Source organism: Symphalangus syndactylus, chromosome 5 (assembly GCF_028878055.3).
Source record: "Symphalangus syndactylus isolate Jambi chromosome 5, NHGRI_mSymSyn1-v2.1_pri, whole genome shotgun sequence".
Taxonomy (NCBI): domain Eukaryota; kingdom Metazoa; phylum Chordata; class Mammalia; order Primates; family Hylobatidae; genus Symphalangus; species Symphalangus syndactylus.
The window spans coordinates 5538274-5557424 of NC_072427.2; the positions used below are offsets into that span (position 1 = coordinate 5538274).

The 19151-nt window shown below is 52.5% G+C and overlaps 1 protein-coding gene across 4 annotated transcripts in view; it reads right to left on the minus strand.

Moving 5' to 3' along the window:
* Positions 1 to 19151, minus strand: part of LRRK1 (leucine rich repeat kinase 1) — a 162805-nt gene that overhangs the window by 41840 nt on the left and 101814 nt on the right. For all 4 annotated transcript variants that reach the window (XM_055277046.2, XM_063640037.1, XM_055277047.2 and 1 more), the window contains 8 exons: positions 16114 to 16243; positions 15343 to 15455; positions 14702 to 14916; positions 12337 to 12501; positions 11174 to 11346; positions 9965 to 10085; positions 9549 to 9708; positions 5036 to 5312 (listed from right to left, as the gene is read on the minus strand). In XM_055277046.2, the coding sequence (XP_055133021.1) occupies positions 5036 to 5312; positions 9549 to 9708; positions 9965 to 10085; positions 11174 to 11346; positions 12337 to 12501; positions 14702 to 14916; positions 15343 to 15455; positions 16114 to 16243 (1354 nt within the window). The remainder of the gene's footprint in view (positions 1 to 5035; positions 5313 to 9548; positions 9709 to 9964; positions 10086 to 11173; positions 11347 to 12336; positions 12502 to 14701; positions 14917 to 15342; positions 15456 to 16113; positions 16244 to 19151) is intronic.

The window sequence follows — 19151 nt, forward strand, 5'->3', positions numbered from 1 at the left end:
CTAAAACGAAAATAGACAAATGGTACTATATTGAACTAAATGGCTTCTTCACTGCATAGGAAACAATTAGCAGAGTGAAGAGACCTGTTGAATGAGAGAAAATATTTGCAAAGTATTCATCCAACGAGGAACTGATATCCACAATTTACAAGAAATTCAAACAACTCAATAAAACTCAAATAATCTCATTAAAAGAAGGCAAAGGACATGAATAGACGTTTTTCAAAAGAAGACATATGAATGGCCAACAGGTATATGAAAAATGCTCAACACCATGAATCATCAGGGAAATGCAAATCAAAACCACAATGAGATATCATATAACCCCAGTTGAACAGCTACGATCAGAAAACCAAAAAATAACAGATGCTGGTGAGGACGCAGAGAAAAGAAAACTCTTATACGCTGTTGGCTATAATGTAAATTAGCACAGCCACTGTGGAAAATAGTATGGTGATTTTTCAAAAAACTAAAAATAGAACTACCATACAATCCAGCAATCCCACTAGTGGGTATTTATACAGAGGAAAAGAAACCAGGTATTAAAGGGATACCTGGATTCCCTTATCTACTGCAGCACTATTCACAATAGCAAAGATAAGGAACCAACCTAAGTGTCCATCAATGGAAAAATGGATAAAGAAAGGTCCATATACACAACGGAATACTACTTGGCCATAAAAGAGAATGAAATCATGTCATTTGCAGCAACATGGATGAAACTGGAAGTCATTACGTTAAACGAAATAAACCAGGCAAAGAAAAACAAATACTACATGCTCCCACTCATATGTGGGAGCTAAAAAACTTGATCTTATGAAGATAGAAAATAGAATGACAGATACTAGAAGCTAGGAAGGGTGTGAGAGTGGGAGGGAGAGATGAAGAGAGGTTGGTGAATGGGTACAGACATACAGTTAGAAGAAATAAGTTCTAATGGTCAATAGCAGACTAGGGTGACTATAGTTAGCAAGAATATATTGTATATTTCAGAGTAATTAGAAGCCAGGACTTGAAATGATACCAACACATAGAAAGGATAAATACTCAAGGTGATGGATACCCCAAGTGCCCTGACTTGATCATTCCACATTCTACGCATGTAAAAACTACTCACATGTACCCCATAAATATGTAAAATATTACATATCGATAAAAGAAATGTGAGCTAAGAAATGCAGCTCTAGAGACTGGAAAAGATAAGAAAATGGATTTTCTTCTAGAGCCTCCAGAGGCAGCATGATCCTGCTGACCCCTTGACTTTGGACCAGGGAAACTTATTTTGGACTTCTGGCCTCCAGAACTGTAAGGGTAAAAATGTGTGTTGTTTTAAGATGCCACATTCATGGTATCTTACAGCAATCACAAGAAACTAACACAACAGGTTCACGCAACCCAATTTCAAGTCTCACTCTAAAGTTACAATAATCAGTGGAGTTTGGCACTGGCATAAGGATAGGCATATATATTAGTGGAACAAAATAGAGTCCTGAAATAAACCCACACAACTGATTTTTGATAAAGAAACCAAGGTAATTGAATGAGGAAAGGAAAGTCTTTTCAACAAATGGTTCTGGAACAACAGGATAATATACCAGAAAGAAATGAACCTTGACCCCTACTTCACCCCATATACAAAAATTAATTTGACATAGATTATAGACCTGGAAGTAAAAGCTAAACTACAAACCTCCTAGAAGAAAAATATAGAAAGATTGTCAAGATCGTGGTATAATCAAATATTTCTTGAAGATGACACAAAAAGCAATAATCACAAAATTTAAAAGTTAGACTTCATTAATATAAAAACAAGCCACAGACTGGGAGAAAATATTTGCAAATCATATATCTGAGAAAGAACTTGTATCGGGTGGGGGGAGGGGGGAGGGACAGCATTAGGAGATATACCTAATGTTAAATGACGAGTTAATGGGTGCAGCACAACAACATGGCACGTGTATACATATGTAACAAACCTGCACGTTGTGCACATGTACCCTAAAACTTAAAGTATAATTTTAAAAAAAAGAACTTGTATCCAGAAGATATAAAGAAGTACATATCAGTACCAAAAAGGAAAACATTCTAATCATAAAATAGGCATAAAACTTGAATAGACACTTCACAAAAGAAGATATACCAATGGCCAATAAGCTCACGAAAGGTGTTCTACCTCATTAGTCATGAAGAAAACATAAAGTAAAGCCACAGTCAAGTACAAGCTCACATCCACTGGACTAGCTAAAATCAGAAAGACCTACAGACAACAAATATTGCGGAGGAGGCTGGGCGTGGTGGCTCATGCCTATAATCCCAGCACTTTGGGAGGTCAAGGCGGGCGGATCACGAGGTCAGGAGATCGAGACCATCCTGGCTAACATGGTGAAACCCCGTGTCTACTAAAAATACAAAAAATTAGCTGGGCGTGGTGGCAGGTGCCTGTAGTCCCAGCTACTTTGGAGGCTGAGGCAGGAGAATGGTGAGAACCCGGGAGGAGGAGCTTGCAATGAGCCAAGATCGCGCCACTGCACTCCAGTCTGGGCGACAGCAAGACTCCGTCTCAAAAACAAAAAAATATTGGGGAGGAAATGGAGTGTACAGTCTCTTGGGGGACAGCTTGGTGATTTCTTATAAAATTAAACTTACACTCTATTACCCAGCAATTCCACTCCTGGTTTTGATCCAAGAGAAATGAAAACATGTGTCTACAAAAAGACTTGAGACTGTTTACAGCAGTGTTATTCATAATAGCCCAAAGCTGGAAACCATCCAAATGACTATCAACAGCTGAGTGGATAAACAAATTGCGGTAAAGCCATACAGTGGAATACTACTCAGCAACAGAAAGAACAAACTCGTGATACACACAACCACATGAATGGATCTCAAAGGCATGATGTTTAGTGGGAGAAGCCAGTTAGAGACCATATCGCGTGACTCTGCGCAGTTGAGAAGTTCAAGAACAGGAAACACTAGGCTCTGGTGCTGGAAATCAGAGTGCTGGTGCTGATATGGATGGGAAACGACTGGAAGGGAGTCTGGCGGAACTTCCAGTATGACAGGAACATTCTGTATCTTGAGGCAGGTGCTGGTTGCACAGTTGTATGCATTTGTCAAAAGTCACTGTTTTGAACACTAGCGATCTGGGCATTTCACTGTCAGTAAACTTTACCTATGATGGAACACGACTCAGCCATAAAAAGGAATGAATTAACAGCATTGGCAGTGACCTGGATGAGACTGGATACTCTTCTAAGTGAAGTAACTCAGGAATGGGAAACCAAACATCACATGTTCTCACCGATATGTGGGAGCTAAGCTGTGAGGATGCAAAGGCATAAGAATGATACAATGGACTTTGGGGACTTGGGGGGAAGAGTGGGAGGTGGGCAAGGGATAAAAGACTACAAATAGGGTGCAGTGTATACTGTTCGGCTGATGGTGCACCAAAAATCTCATGAATCACCACTAAAGAACTTATGTAACCAAATACCAACTGTACCCCAATAACTTATGGAAAAAATCTTTGTAAATAAACAAATAAAAACAGAAGCAGGTATGGGTGTCACAAGGAGGAAAGGGCCAGTCAACAGAATTGTTTCACTGGGAGATGGCAGGGCCATGTCATGGCAGGTGGGGTGAGGAGTGGGTGTCAGGGGTACAGGGAGGAATTTGGAGCCTAGAGTGCCACTCCCTGAGCACAGTTCCGTGGGTAGGGGGTGGGGGAAGGTGATCGGTGGGACCACACAGCAGGGGAGAGAAGGCAGGTGTCTCAGACATGCTGTGTCGGTCGCCATGCCACACCTCCAAGTGGGAGCATCTGGAAGCTCAGGCCTGAGCCTCTGGAGGCTGGGCCCTGCTGAAAATCTGAGGATTCTTCCTTTGGGGCATGGAGGACCAAGGCAGCTGAATTCATGGCTTGGGCAAAGTGCAGGGGAGGGGCCTGCTGAGGACACTGGAGGCTGGAAGGGAGGGTGGCAGGGTCCCCTCATGGAGAAGGCCCTCCAGAGGGGAGGGTCAGTACTTGGGGCAGGGTCAGCAGAGGACAGGAGGGGTACCTGGGGGCACCTACAGGGCTGCCTGGCGACCAGCACAAAGTGATGAGGAGTGACAGGTGCTGGGGAGCAAGGGAAGGAGGAAAAGGAGGAGAGGCTCGTTTGTTTTGTTTGCAGTTTAGGACTGGGGAGACCTGGGTGTGTTACAGTTCCGGGAGAAGTCCACAGAAAGAGGCAATGATTAGCTACTATATGGAATGCCTCTATTTGACCCTCGGACCATCCACCCAGGAGTAGCTGATCATGTTGCTCTCATGATTTAATCATGTTGGACTGCATTTTGAGCTGGGCTGTGTAATTAGTATGCACATCCTAGTCACTCACTCTTTTTTTTTTTTTTTTTTTGAAATAGAGTCTCGTTCTGTCGCCCAGGCTGGAGCACAGAGGTGTGATCTCTGTTCACTGCAACCTCCACCTCCTGGGTTCAAGCAATTCTCCTGCATCAGTCTCCCAAGTAGCTGGGATTACAGGCACGCACCACCATGCCCGGCTAATTTTTGTATTTTTAGTAGAAACGGGGTTTCACCATGTTGGTCAGGCTGGACTTGAACTCCTGACCTCAATTGATCTGGCCGCCTCAGCCTCCCAAAGAGTTGGGATTAAAGGTGTGAGCCACCTCACCTGGCCACTCACTCTCATTTACCAAATAACCAAGCAATCAAGCCCCTGTAAAGTGAAATTCCCACAGATTATTTTTAATGACATCCTTTCATGTTTTCCTACGCTTTTTCAGTAAGTGGATTTCTTTTAACTCCCTGAACAGAGAAGCCTGTGGCACAGGAGGGAGCGGCCAGCCGTGCTCACTGTCCCGCTGACCCAGGCCAGGCAGGCAGGTCATCAGGTGCTGGCCTGGCTCTAGGGGGCAGCAGTGACAGCACTGATCCCTGGAAATCTTGTTCAGGCCACCAGTGGCTCCAGACCCCAACTCCCTCTTTCAGGGAGCAACCTGCACAGCTTGGTGTGGTAAGTTGTGTCCTCACCTGTCATTGGCGACGGGCAGGGCGATCTCAAACTTGGCCAGGAACTGGAAGTACTGCTCTTCCGTCTGCTGTGTGAAGCCAGTCCCCACCAGCAGCATCCTGAGGTCTTCTGCTCTGATCACCCCATTCTTGGCCACTGACCGGGAGCCCTTAATATTAAAGATCCTCTGCAGACATTCGGACAGCCAAATAGGGTCGAGGAAGTAGAGGTTCCTCAGGCCGTGGCTGGTGTCCGGGAAATGGAGCAGGGTGCCGGTCTCTATAAGGAAGCTGATGGCTGCCCCAGGCAAGGAGAGGAGGAAGCAGCAGTTAGACAAAGGAGCGAAAGGGACTCTGGGGTGGCCCTCTCTCCAAGAGGACCCAGGTCACAAATTATTCTGAGGAAGAAACCAACATGTCCCACACGCTGGACCCGTCAGGCGGGCTGGTAGCCAAAGTCCTAGGCTGATGGCCACCTGGGTAACTACAGTTGATCCTCATTATTTGTGGATTTTGCCTTTGCGAATTCACCTTCTTGCTAAAATTTATCTGCAACCCCCAAATCAACACTCCTGCGGTTATTTGCAGACATGTGCTGAGCGGTGAAAAATTTGCATTGACCAATGTGCACATTGCCAGCGGAGGCTGAACGGGGCAACACTGTCAGCTCTCATGCTGAAAACAGGTGCCTGCTTTAGTGGTCTATGTCAGCGCCATGTGTTTTGAATTTTTGTGCTTTTTGTTGATGCTTTCACTGTTTAGAATGGTCCCAAGTGAAGCGCTGAAGTGCTGTGTAGTTCCCTAAGCATGAGAAGGCTGTGATGTGCCTTATGGAGAAAGCCTGTGTGTTAGATAAGCTTTGTTCAGGAATGAGCAATAGTGCTGTCAACCATGACTTCAATGCCAACAAATCAACAATATATATGAAGTATGGCGTCTTTAAGCAGCAACACACATAAAACAAGGTTCTGTACTGATGGGCTGATGAGAATGTTGTGACCAGAGGCTTGCAGGGGCCGAACCCTGCATCTCTCCTAGGAGCACTGGTTCAGTATTTGCTATTTCAGTGATCATGGTGACTTTACAGAACATAAGTCCTGTGGCTAATGAGAGTCGATTGTAACTGTTTGACCTCTGTCTCCCTGACTGAACGTCAGCCCCAGAGGGCAGGGGCCAGTCCATCAGCTTGTATGTCTGCCCTCGTGGCCAACACAATGCTGGTGTAGAATAGCTCTTTGTGTTCTCTCCCTCCAAGGAAAGAAGGGTGAGAGAGAAGAAGGAAGGGGAGGGGGCTGGAAGGCAGAAATGCAGGCTGGCTTTCGGTCTCTCATTCATTGCTGAGGGCCAAGCTGAAGTTAGCAAGTACAGACAGTTCCATTTCTCATGGGCACCCTGCGGCCCACCCCAGCCCCACTTCTCACGGACACCCAGCCGCCCACCCAGCCCCACTTCTCACGGGCATCTTGCCGCCCACCCAGCCCCACTTCTCACGAGCATCTTGCCGCCCACCCAGCCCCACTTCTCACGGGCATCTTGCCGCCCACCCAGCCCCACTTCTCACGGGCATCTTGCCGCCCACCCAGCCCCACTTCTCACGGGCATCTTGCCGCCCACCCAGCCCCACTTCTCACGGGCATCTTGCCGCCCACCCAGCCCCACTTCTCACGGGCATCTTGCCGCCCACCCAGCCCCACTTCTCACGAGCATCTTGCCGCCCACCCAGCCCCATTTCTCACGGGCATCTTGCCGCCCACCCAGCCCCACTTCTCACGGGCATCTTGCCGCCCACCCAGCCCCACTTCTCACGGGCACCCAGCCGCCCACCCAGCCCCACTTCTCACGGGCATCTTGCCGCCCACCCAGCCCCACTTCTCACGGGCACCCAGCCGCCCACCCAGCCCCACTTCTCACGGGCATCTTGCCGCCCACCCAGCCCCACTTCTCACGGGCATCTTGCCGCCCACCCAGCCCCACTTCTCACGGGCATCTTGCCGCCCACCCAGCCCCATTTCTCACGGGCATCTTGCCGCCCACCCAGCCCCACTTCTCACGGGCATCTTGCCGCCCACCCAGCCCCACTTCTCACGGGCACCCAGCCGCCCACCCAGCCCCACTTCTCACGGGCACCCAGCCGCCCACCTAGCCCCACTTCTCACGGGCACCCAGCCGCCCACCCAGCCCCACTTCTCACGGGCACCCAGCCGCCCACCCAGCCCCACTTCTCACGGGCATCTTGCCGCCCACCCAGCCCCACTTCTCACGGGCATCTTGCCGCCCACCCAGCCCCACTTCTCACGGGCATCTTGCCGCCCACCCAGCCCCACTTCTCACGGGCATCTTGCCGCCCACCCAGCCCCATTTCTCACGGGCATCTTGCCGCCCACCCAGCCCCACTTCTCACGGGCATCTTGCCGCCCACCCAGCCCCACTTCTCACGGGCACCCAGCTGCCCACCCAGCCCCACTTCTCACGGGCACCCAGCCGCCCACCCAGCCCCACTTCTCACGGGCACCCAGCCGCCCACCCAGCCCCACTTCTCACGGGCACCCAGCCGCCCACCCAGCCCCACTTCTCACGGGCATCTTGCCGCCCACCCAGCCCCACTTCTCACGGGCATCTTGCCGCCCACCCAGCCCCACTTCTCACGGGCATCTTGCCGCCCACCCAGCCCCACTTCTCACGGGCATCTTGCCGCCCACCCAGCCCCATTTCTCACGGGCATCTTGCCGCCCACCCAGCCCCACTTCTCACGGGCATCTTGCCGCCCACCCAGCCCCACTTCTCACGGGCGCCTTGCCGCCCACCCAGCCCCACTTCTCACGGGCATCTTGCCGCCCACCCAGCCCCACTTCTCACGGGCGCCTTGCCGCCCACCCAGCCCCACTTCTCACGGGCATCTTGCCGCCCACCCAGCCCCACTTCTCACGGGCATCTTGCCGCCCACCCAGCCCCACTTCTCACGGGCGCCTTGCCGCCCACCCAGCCCCACTTCTCACGGGCGCCTTGCCGCCCACCCAGCCCCACTTCTCACGGGCATCTTGCCGCCCACCCAGCCCCACTTCTCACGGGCATCTTGCCGCCCACCCAGCCCCACTTCTCACGGGCACCCAGCCGCCCACCCAGCCCCACTTCTCACGGGCACCCAGCCGCCCACCCAGCCCCACTTCTCACGGGCATCTTGCCGCCCACCCAGCCCCACTTCTCACGGGCATCTTGCCGCCCACCCAGCCCCACTTCTCACGGGCATCTTGCCGCCCACCCAGCCCCACTTCTCACGGGCATCTTGCCGCCCACCCAGCCCCACTTCTCACGGGCATCTTGCCGCCCACCCCAGCCCCACTTCTCACGGGCATCTTGCCGCCCACCCAGCCCCACTTCTCACGGGCGCCTTGCCGCCCACCCAGCCCCACTTCTCACGGGCATCTTGCCGCCCACCCAGCCCCACTTCTCACGGGCACCCAGCCGCCCACCCAGCCCCACTTCTCACGGGCATCTTGCCGCCCACCCAGCCCCACTTCTCACGGGCACCCAGCTGCCCACCCAGCCCCACTTCTCACGGGCACCCAGCCGCCCACCCAGCCCCACTTCTCACGGGCACCCAGCCGCCCACCCAGCCCCACTTCTCACGGGCATCTTGCCGCCCACCCAGCCCCACTTCTCACGGGCATCTTGCCGCCCACCCAGCCCCACTTCTCACGGGCATCTTGCCGCCCACCCAGCCCCACTTCTCACGGGCATCTTGCCGCCCACCCAGCCCCACTTCTCACGGGCATCTTGCCGCCCACCCAGCCCCACTTCTCACGGGCATCTTGCCGCCCACCCAGCCCCACTTCTCACGGGCATCTTGCCGCCCACCCAGCCCCACTTCTCACGGGCATCTTGCCGCCCACCCAGCCCCACTTCTCACGGGCATCTTGCCGCCCACCCAGCCCCACTTCTCACGGGCATCTTGCCGCCCACCCAGCCCCACTTCTCACGGGCATCTTGCCGCCCACCCAGCCCCACTTCTCACGGGCATCTTGCCGCCCACCCAGCCCCACTTCTCACGGGCGCCTTGCCGCCCACCCAGCCCCACTTCTCACGGGCATCTTGCCGCCCACCCAGCCCCACTTCTCACGGGCACCCAGCCGCCCACCCAGCCCCACTTCTCACGGGCATCTTGCCGCCCACCCAGCCCCACTTCTCACGGGCACCCAGCTGCCCACCCAGCCCCACTTCTCACGGGCACCCAGCCGCCCACCCAGCCCCACTTCTCACGGGCACCCAGCCGCCCACCCAGCCCCACTTCTCACGGGCATCTTGCCGCCCACCCAGCCCCACTTCTCACGGGCATCTTGCCGCCCACCCAGCCCCACTTCTCACGGGCATCTTGCCGCCCACCCAGCCCCACTTCTCACGGGCATCTTGCCGCCCACCCAGCCCCACTTCTCACGGGCATCTTGCCGCCCACCCAGCCCCACTTCTCACGGGCATCTTGCCGCCCACCCAGCCCCACTTCTCACGGGCACCCAGCCGCCCACCCAGCCCCACCCACCTGACTGCAGGTCCTCATAGTCCTTGATGTCGTTGTCGGGCGTCTGCTCCACCAGCTGCTCCAGCTGCCTGTCCGTCAGGTACTGCACGTCGTCGTCCACACTACGGCGCTGCTGCTCTGCCAGCACGGCCTCCTGCAGGCTCAGGTAGCTCCTGGGGATCTGGGGGACAGTTGGGCGAGGCAGGGTCTCTCAGGTCCCAAGGCATGCCTGCTAGCTTGGGCAGATCCTGCCCGGCCCCTGTGGCCTGAGGGGGTGGGACGTTTCCACCCACTATCTTCCATCCTGACCCTCCCTCACCAGGAACCACTGAGCCTTGCCACACAGACACGGGCTTCACAGGAGAGAGCGGGAAGTGAGGATCCCCAACAATGGGAAGCAGGCGCACTGGTTTCAACTGGACGAGCAAGGTACCCACCAGCCTCCCTGCCAGTCGCTGGCAGCCGATGGTGCTGCCTACGTCCTTCATGCTGCACGTGACGTGGAAGATCAGCTGCCGCAGCCCTTCCTGACCTTCCAGGCTCTTGCAGGAAATCTCACTGTGTGCAAAAAGACCCGTCTTTACTCATCATGCCCGACTGCGAGGAAGCGCTGCTGCTTCTCTGTTTCCCCAAGAGGTTTGCCCCGAACGCTGGCAAGTCTGGAGAACTCGTGAAAGACAACACAAGAAGCTTCTTGAGGCCTCGCTTTGTGCAAATCACTGTGCCGGGTGCCCCACACTGTGCGCTTTAGTCTGTCTTCCCAGGCTAAACAGGGCACTTCACGGGGAGGAAAGTGAGGTGCCCAAGGGCACAGGCTGGGCAGGCACAGGCTCATGCAGGCTGGACTCGGGTTCTGACCCAGAGCCAGGGCTCCTCTTATCACAGACCCCATGGGACTTTCTCAAGGTCAAAGCAGGAATTCTTGACAGCCTCATCCTGTATTCCGAGCCAGACCAATGTGTCCCAGGCTGACCCATGCAGCAATACCCATGGCGCTCCATCCCGGGCGAGGGAGTCAGAGAGCTGTCAGTGCAGCTAATGCAATATGCAGCGTATTTTACTCCCATTAGGGCACATGTAACTTGCTGAACCTCAGCTTCTTCATCTACAAAGTGGCAAACAATCCCCACAACCTGCAAGGCTGTAGTGAAAGTCCAGTGACAGGCGGTCAGACCAGGGCAATTGGACTTATCTGCATGGACACGTCGTGATGCCTAACTGAAAGCCCCTCCCAATTCTTGGCCCTCTGTGACTCAAAGGCTGCTATCAGGACCACTCAGACCCAATGCAAGGGCTGGGTCTGTCCTTGATCAGTGATCAACAAATGAGATGGGCAGCAATTGGTTGGGTGGTACCCACGTTCAGTCTCCTGGTTCAATAGGCACCATGCATTTTCAGCACTGGCCCTTGGGGCGGGGATGGGGCAGAAAGGAAGCAAAGAGGGGGCATCTCCAGGCCTCACTCAGCCGGCCGTCTGGTAGGTCTGCACCCTCTCCAAGGCTGGGTCAGCCTGTGGAAGGCCACCTGTGGCCAGGGAAGGGGCCTAGCCCCACCCAGCCTCAGGAGCTCTCTGCAAGCAGATCCCAGGAAAGATCAGCGACTGGCACCCACAAGACGGCGGGAGCTGCCAGAGGCTGGGCACTCACTGTAAGTGTTTGAAGGTGATGTCTGGAAAGCCCGTGGCCCTGGAGCCGGAGGGGGAGCGGCAGAGTGCCAGCACATAGGCACGCAGCGTTGCAATCCTTTCCACACGGAACTTGGCTTCGATTAAATCCAGGTGCGTCCCGACCACCAGCACCACGGCATTTGGGGCCTTGGCCTGCAACAGAGAACCCCACGGCTGAGTATTGTCTCTGTTCACTGAACAAGGGACAGGACAGAGCTCCCAGCTGTGCTGACACTGGATGCCACGGCCCTTGCTCAGCCACCAATCTGCAGCCTTGAGATGGTTTGAATGTTTGTCTCCTCCAAATCTTATGTTGAAATGTGATCCCCAGTGTTGGAGGTGAGGCCTGATGGGAGGTTGGGTCATGGGGGCAGATCCCTCGTGAATGGCTTGGTGCCCTCCTGCAGTAATGAGTGCGTTCACCCTATGTCAGTTCACAGATGAGCTGATTGTGAAAAGCAGCCTGGCTCCTCCTCCTGTCTTTCCTGCTCCGTCTCTCACTATGTGACATGCTGGCTCTCCTTCCCTTCTGCCATGACTAAAAGCTTCCTGAGGCCTAACCAAAAGCCAAGCAGATGCTGAAGCTGTGCTTGTATAGTCTGCGGAACTGTGAGCCAAATGAACCTCTTTTCTTCATAAATTACCCAGGCTCAGCCATTCCTTTATAGGAATGCAGAACAGACCGCTGCAGGAATGTCAGTCCAGGCAGCACCTGTGCTCCTCATTCTGTGAACCCAAGGGACTGCTGCATTGAGGGGTGTCTATGGTGTTCTGTGACCTCCTTCACAGAGGGTGCTGAGTTGGACTTGTGGGGAGGGATTTCGGACCCTTCAGACATGACAGCAGCCATCAGAGGCAGGGAGACAAGGACGTCTTTATAACAGGAAAGGAACCCTGCCCTCCTTTTGGATCCAAGGGTGGGGGTTCCTAAATTTAAGCGAAGCAGGGAAATTACGTCACCAGCCCTCAGCAGGGGAAGGTTTCAAGTGCCTCACTGTGAAAAGCAAGCAGGACCACGGTTCTGGGGCCCTCCGTGGAACATAACCCCCTTTTTTTCTCAGTACAGGGGATGCTTGAGAGAAGCGGTCAGACCCGTGAAGCTCTGGGGACTGAAACGGCAGGGCTGGCGTCCGGTGTCCTCACCTCGATGTTCAGCAGCCAGAACTGGAGGTTGGCCACGGCCTCCTCCCCCAGCGCCAGGTTCCAGACCACCACATACAGGGCCTTGTCCGTGAAGAAGCACTGGTTGACAGTGGCCATGCTGGCCGGTCCCCCGATGTCCCAGACGTTGAACTCCACGGACTCAACCTACTTGAGCAACAAGGCAGCGACAGGGAGGCATTTTAGAGACAAAGGCTTCAGTCAATCAAACGGAGACAACTGATAACTCTGGAGGCTGTACTTGGGGGTCTGAAAAAAACAACTGTGGAAAAGTTCTGGACACTCTATTGTTTCTTGGGAAGCAGTTATCCGGGCGAGGGACAGGGGCCCGGTGGCATGGGGTGGGCTTCTGGGACTTCTGTCTATTCCTAGCAGAGCAGAGGCCAGGCGCTGGACAGACTTCAGTGGGCCTGGCCCCGTCTGGGCCGCAGATGGGTAGGAGATGCCCTGTGGGAGGAAGCTGTGCTCTGGTGTCACGGCTTGCACTGGGGCACTGGGGTTCAGCCTCCCTGTGTGCCAGGGCAAGAGGAGGAGATGGGCCTCTGAACTTGTGGTGCTCAGAGGGTGGCGCCCACCAAGGATGCTGGGAAACTCCCTCCCACCCTGTGGGAATCAAACAAAAGATGAGCTGTCGGGCTGCCGGGAACGGCTGTGTAAACGGTGGTTTCTCTATCATTGCATGAGGTAAGAGTCTGGCCCTGGAAGCTAAGGCTACAGTTTTCTACAGAAAGGAGTCATCTCTGTGAGGCAGTGTCAGCCTCCAAGACACAGTGTGCTGACCTGGTTTTGTATAAAGATGAAAACAGCTGTTCTCAACTGGCTAAGGCCGGCCACGCAGAGCGCGGCGGGCTCGGCCTTCACAGGATCGTCCTTCCACTAAAGGGTAGGGGGCTTTAATCATCGCAGAAAGGAAGTGGGGGCTGAAGGTCAGGAAAAACAGAAGCACGAATTCACCCCTCAGGCCTCAGCTAGAGGAAGCTAAGAGAAGAAATGAGATTGCATAACTGTTAAGAAAAAGGCAAAGCAGGAGAGAATGCAGAGGATTCTGGTTCCTGGAGAGAGCCTTCGACTCAGCTAGATTTGCTCCTGGAATGTTCTAGGATTGGCCTGGCGTTGATTGTCATGTTTGACTGTTCTGGCCCCAACAGGCAGCGCTTCATCCTCTAGAGGACCAGCTTCCAAGGCTGTGTGAGAATAGATGCACAGCTTAAATGCCTACTTTTTCAAAGCAGGTTTGGAAAGTGGTTGTGTGTGGAAGAAGCTGCAGTGTTTGGCTGGCACTGTGCGTGGGAGCGTTGGGGGAAAATCATGGAACTTCTGGATCTCAAGCCTCCTCAGTTTTCCACAGTGAAGCAGCCTCCTTGCCCCTTGGATCCCGAACCACAGGGTGGCAGAAATTCAAATACAGTTGATGAGGATGGCCTCATCTATGTGTGTTCGTTCCCCGAGCTCAGAGAAAGGCTAACTACCCCTGCTCTGTTCCAGGGATGGAGTTCCCACCAATAGTCCACGGCTCTTTTCTCTGTTACATGAACAGGAAAATGCTCGTTTCCATTTGCCTGGCACTGAATGGAAAGCAGGATGATTTAGAAGTTTATGGATGGATTCCTTTTTTTTTTTTTTTTTTGGAACGGAGTCTTGCTCTGTCTCCAGGCTGGAGTGCAGTGGCATGATCTCGGCTCGCTGCAACCTCCACCTCCCGGGTTCAAGCAGTGATGGATTCATTTTAAGTAGGGCTTAGAAACAGGACTTTTCAGAACCTGGGGTGAAAGCAGGTGTCAGGGAGGGCAGGGCATTAAGTCCCGGAGTGCTTTTAGCCTCCTCATCAGGGGGCAGATGCTGGTGTGTTTCACTGCCTGCAACAGTGGTTAGCTCTCAGCCCTGGGGGTGCCTTATCCCAGACCACTTGAGCTTGAATCCTTGGGGTCAGAGAGCAGTGAGGTGAGGCCTGGGAATTGCTATCTTTAAAAGTCCCTCAAGGGAATCTAACAGACAGCCAGGCTTAAGAACTACTGTCCCAGAGCCTCAAGTAACGATAACAGAAACATACAGGGTGGGAGGATCATTTAAGCTGGGGAGGCTGAGGATGCATCCAGCCTGAGTGACAGAGTGAAACCCTGTCTCAAGAAAAAAAAAATCAAAAAGAAAAAACTGCAAAGTCACATTAAGAAATGATTCGCTGCTCTTGGCAGAAGCTGGTATGGAACAGTACACAGTGGCTCCTGCGAAGGTCCCGAGCTTTGGACACCAGGCTGAGAAAATCCTGGGCTCTCTGGGGAGAAGGGAGAAGGAGTCCAGGGGATGTCCCTCCCACCCGCGGGGTCTCTGCACGCTGACCGTCCTTGACCTTGGCTCTCGAGCCAGCCGGCCTCTGGAGCTCCCACTTGGTGGTCCTGATGGTGGCCTCTCCGTGCACCACCTGGGGGGCCCTCCCCGTCTGTAAGATCTCCAGGAGGGTGGACTTGCCCTGGCGCGGGGGACCCACGATGATCATCTTCATCAGCTTGCACTTCTCCGCTTTCCGCAGCTGAGCACGCAGGTAAGACAGCATTGCTTTGGGGCCTGTGCAAAATCATTAAGGGGAAAGGTAGCTGTGTGGGAACATGCTCACATCTCTTAGGACACAAAACTCTGTTGTGAAGGAACTCTTCCTTTGTGTTTTAGTGGGGACAGTTAAGGAAGACTACTGGATCAGGTGGAAGGAAGGCATGACACTAACCACCCCAAAAGTGAACTCTAAAAGGCAAGAACCCATGGACGAAGTCCTTGCTGCCTAGGAGGTCACAGTGGTATCACCTGGTCATTCTCAATATAGTGACCCTCAGTAATGATTGCTTTAGGGACAATTTTATAGCATCTTGCCAAACCTGGAACCTGGAGCTGGGCTCCATGGGTCACCAACTATCTCCACCCCCAGAACTTAACAAGTGGACTGGAGTTGTCTTTCCAAGGAGGTGATGGCAGGGGACAGGGCTGCGGAAGCTCTACCTTCTTTTCGGATTTCTGCAGGCACATTGCTGATGCTCAGGTCTTCAGTGTCCAGCTGCCAGAGGTTGCCCAGCTGCCCCAGCTCAGGAGGGAGCTCCCGGAGGCCAGGGTTGCTGAAGACAGATGTGCCCACCACGAGAGCACACACACACACACACACACACACGCACACACACGCACACACACACGGCTCCTGTCAGCCTCTGCAGCCTGCACCCCAGACCCCACACTTTGAGCCCTGATTTCAGCACTAATTCCAAAGCCTTTCTCCTGGAGGATCAGTGGTAGAAATGGCAGCTCTGTCTTCTGCAAATCCCCATGGCTTAGAATTGAGTCCCCTCCCCCAACTTTCCTGTCTCTGCTGCTAATTACATCACCATAAAGATGATCACTACCTCTTCTTGAGAAGGCGATGTCCCTTTAATATTAATATAACATTTTACATTCTCATCAAGCTTTGCACACTGCCTAGAACCCCGGCAGTAGCTGGCATGCAGTGGGAGCTCAGTAATGAACGGATAAATGATTGAGTGGTTCTCCTCATCACAGCCCAAGTGAGGTAGCAAAAGTGTGTATCACTGCATCGCTACTCCGTCTTCCTCTCTCCCCACCTCCCTTGATCAAGCCCTGTTCTGAAAATCCCACTACAGCTTCTTGGAAAGCAGATGGCTTCTTTCTGCCTGGCTTTCTGTGTCCCAGTTGGTTTAGGGATGGGCGTTCTGCCTCTCTGGGCCAGCAGAGCCAGCACAGCCCCTCCAGATGGGTACTTACTTTCCCAAGTAGAGCTCTGATAAGCTCTTCAGTAGGCAAACCGAGGGAGGGACTGTGTCGAGGTGGTTGTCGTTCAGGCAAAGGACTTCCAAAGACTCACTTAGGAAGGCCGGAAATTCCAGCACACATGCTGCAAAGACATGGCAAAGCAAACTGCATTTAAAAATAATTCTGGACCGTCACAGCGTGGTGACCAGGTGGGCGTATAAACTGATGCAACCTCCAGAGGGCATTTTGGCAAGTCTATCAGAACAAGATGCTCACCTCATCGACCTAGCAATTCTCATTCTACAGACAGCCTTGCATGCATGTGTGGCAAAGATGTGAGAACGAGGACACTCAGTGGCAGAGACAGAGGACAATCTACAACGACCTATGTGTCCAGCCACAGGGGGTTGGTTCAATGAGTAATAGAATAAGTGCAGCTATTACAAAGTACGGGGCAGGTCTACACACACGGGGGTACGAAGTGCTACCCAAGAGCTACTCATCAATTGAAAAGGCAAGGTGCACCGGGCCGGCGGCTCACGCCTATCATCCCAGCGCTTTGGGAGGCAGAGGTGGGGAGATCACAAGGTCAGGAGTTCAAGACAAGGCTGGCCAAGATGGTAAAATCCCGTCTCTACTAAAGATACAAAAATTAGCCAGGCGTGATGGTGGGCACCTATAATCCCAGCTACTCGGGAGGCTGAAGCAGGAGAATTGCTTGAACCTGGGAGGTGGAGGTTGCAGTGAGTCGAGATTGCGCCACTGCACTCCAGCCTGGGAGACAGAGTAAGACTCCGTCTCAAAAAAAAAAAAAAAAAAAAAGTTCAGACCAGATATCTAGAAGGCTTATTAGCGTACCAGAAAATGTGTGCACACATGCATGCACACACACGCACACCATGTATACGTTATGTGCACACACACGCACACCGTGTATATGTTATATGCACACACATACACACCGTGTATGTGTTATATGCACACACACGCACACCTGCACATGTGTGTGCATAGAGGTTACAGTTGTTAGACAGGAACACGGTGATTACCAGAGATGCACTGAATTCCATAGTTGTCTCTGGGGAAGGGAATTACTAGAGGACTGAGTATTTATCCCATGCCCTTTGCCACTGTTCAAAAACAGTGTTTTAAAATATACATGCCTTGCTTTTTCCATGAAAAAAAGCTAGTTAATGAAAATATACCACAGTTGGCTGTTTTTATGCTTCTTATGATGACATTCTTTGAAAAATCAGCCAACTGTTTAGTATTTAAATGACTTTATTAATTAGGCTCACTATGAGATTACCATGGAAATCATGTCAAATTTGCTGTTTCCACGGGCACCAGAGCATTTGAGTTGAGAAAGAGCTTGGAAACGCACACTGATGGGAATCAGAGGTTTGGATTTCAGCAGAATCTCTGAAGTGCCTTTATCCTCCCTACTAAGGCCTGGAGAGGGGGCAGGCCAGCATGCCTGGGAACTCGGAGAATTCAAGATAAAACAACTGCCTCAAAGCCCTCTCATAGGGTTCCCCGCCAGACATGGGAAATAGAGAAGCCGGGGTTCTTTTGTTGGGCTAAAACCAGGCTCGGTTGCCCTTGATCATAGCTGCCCCGCCTCGGCTCTGGCTTTCCTCCACACACGTAGCCACAATAACAATGGTAATGGGTAACCTGGCCTCCGAGAACATTCAGGGAGAGCTGATAATGGAATACCAAAACCAACGCCTGGAAAATCTGCCCAGCTAGCTGCACGGAGAATGGAACTCATTGCAGGGGCCCTGTGGAAATAAAGGTGCACCGGCCTTCTAAAGATGGCTTTGTATGAGTCCTTGTTAGGTAAGGAAATGTTCAAAAAGCTTCCTTTTTTTTTCCTGCAATGAAAAAAGATGATCAATATTAGCCTGCCCTAATTCACACTTTCATGAAAGAACATCATAATGAGAAAAGCTTACTTTCTCCCCAGGGAACACATTCTAAACACCTGGCCTCTGGGCTTTCCAGACTTTTAAAGTTTCGCTACGGTGTTTATGAAGCCTCTTTAAGAGATGGGTGGAATAATGAGCTATGATTGCAAACAGAGGCAACACCTATGACAGACCTCCTGGCCCCGGGTTGGAAACGATGGGCACTGAGCTGGGGAGGACACAGTTCGAGGTATTTCTGAACTGTAATTATTTATTCATAAGTTATTTAGGACTCTGCTGCTCTGATTTTTACCGTAAAAACGGCCATCCAAATTATTTTTGGATGAGGCCACTGCACAAATACGACTATTTGAATGTACATAAATCTACTTGGAATTTTACTATCCTTCTGCGAACAAGCTATCTTTTGTAGATAATTCCTAACCCAAGGGTCCATGGCCCTGAGAGAACAACCCTACTGAGGAAAAGGGTTTGCAAAGAGCCTCCTTTTCACTCAGGTGTGGGCCTCAACTTTCTAGATGAAGTTTAAAGAATCAAGAGGCCTTTGTCATCTGCCAAAGCCAAGATTCACCTCTGCCAGAGACCCTCCCAGGGGCGCGGCCCCCTCACATGGTTCCGCAGACATACTTCTGCGGGCCGCCAGCTGTCAGTTTCTAGAACGTCGGTACTGTGCACGCTCCTGTGGTGCTTTTCCGTGCATGCCCGTGACTTTCCCCGCTGGCATCTCATTGAGTGCTGAGCCCACTTCCTTGCACACTCTTCCGTGGTCCCAGGAAGGGTTTGGCATTTCTAAATTGGAGACACGTTTCTAATGCACACAGCAAGTGGCTTGCGTGACCGAGGTCTACACTAGCTCCTGTTCTCATACCATCATCCCGTCTGGCATGAAGGAGAAGACGGTGTTTGTTTCCCCTTCCTTCCAAGTGAAATCCCTATGTCTGGTCTCAATTTCTAAAGTCCTAAGGCTCTTCATTTATAAAAGGATCAGTTATGAAATTCATAATTGCATTTCCCTATTCGCGTGGTTAAGGACCTTTTCATTTGTTTCCCGGCCCTCTGGACTTCCTTTTCTGCAAATTGTTTATATCCCTTGCCCATTTTTTTTTTTTGCCTATCATG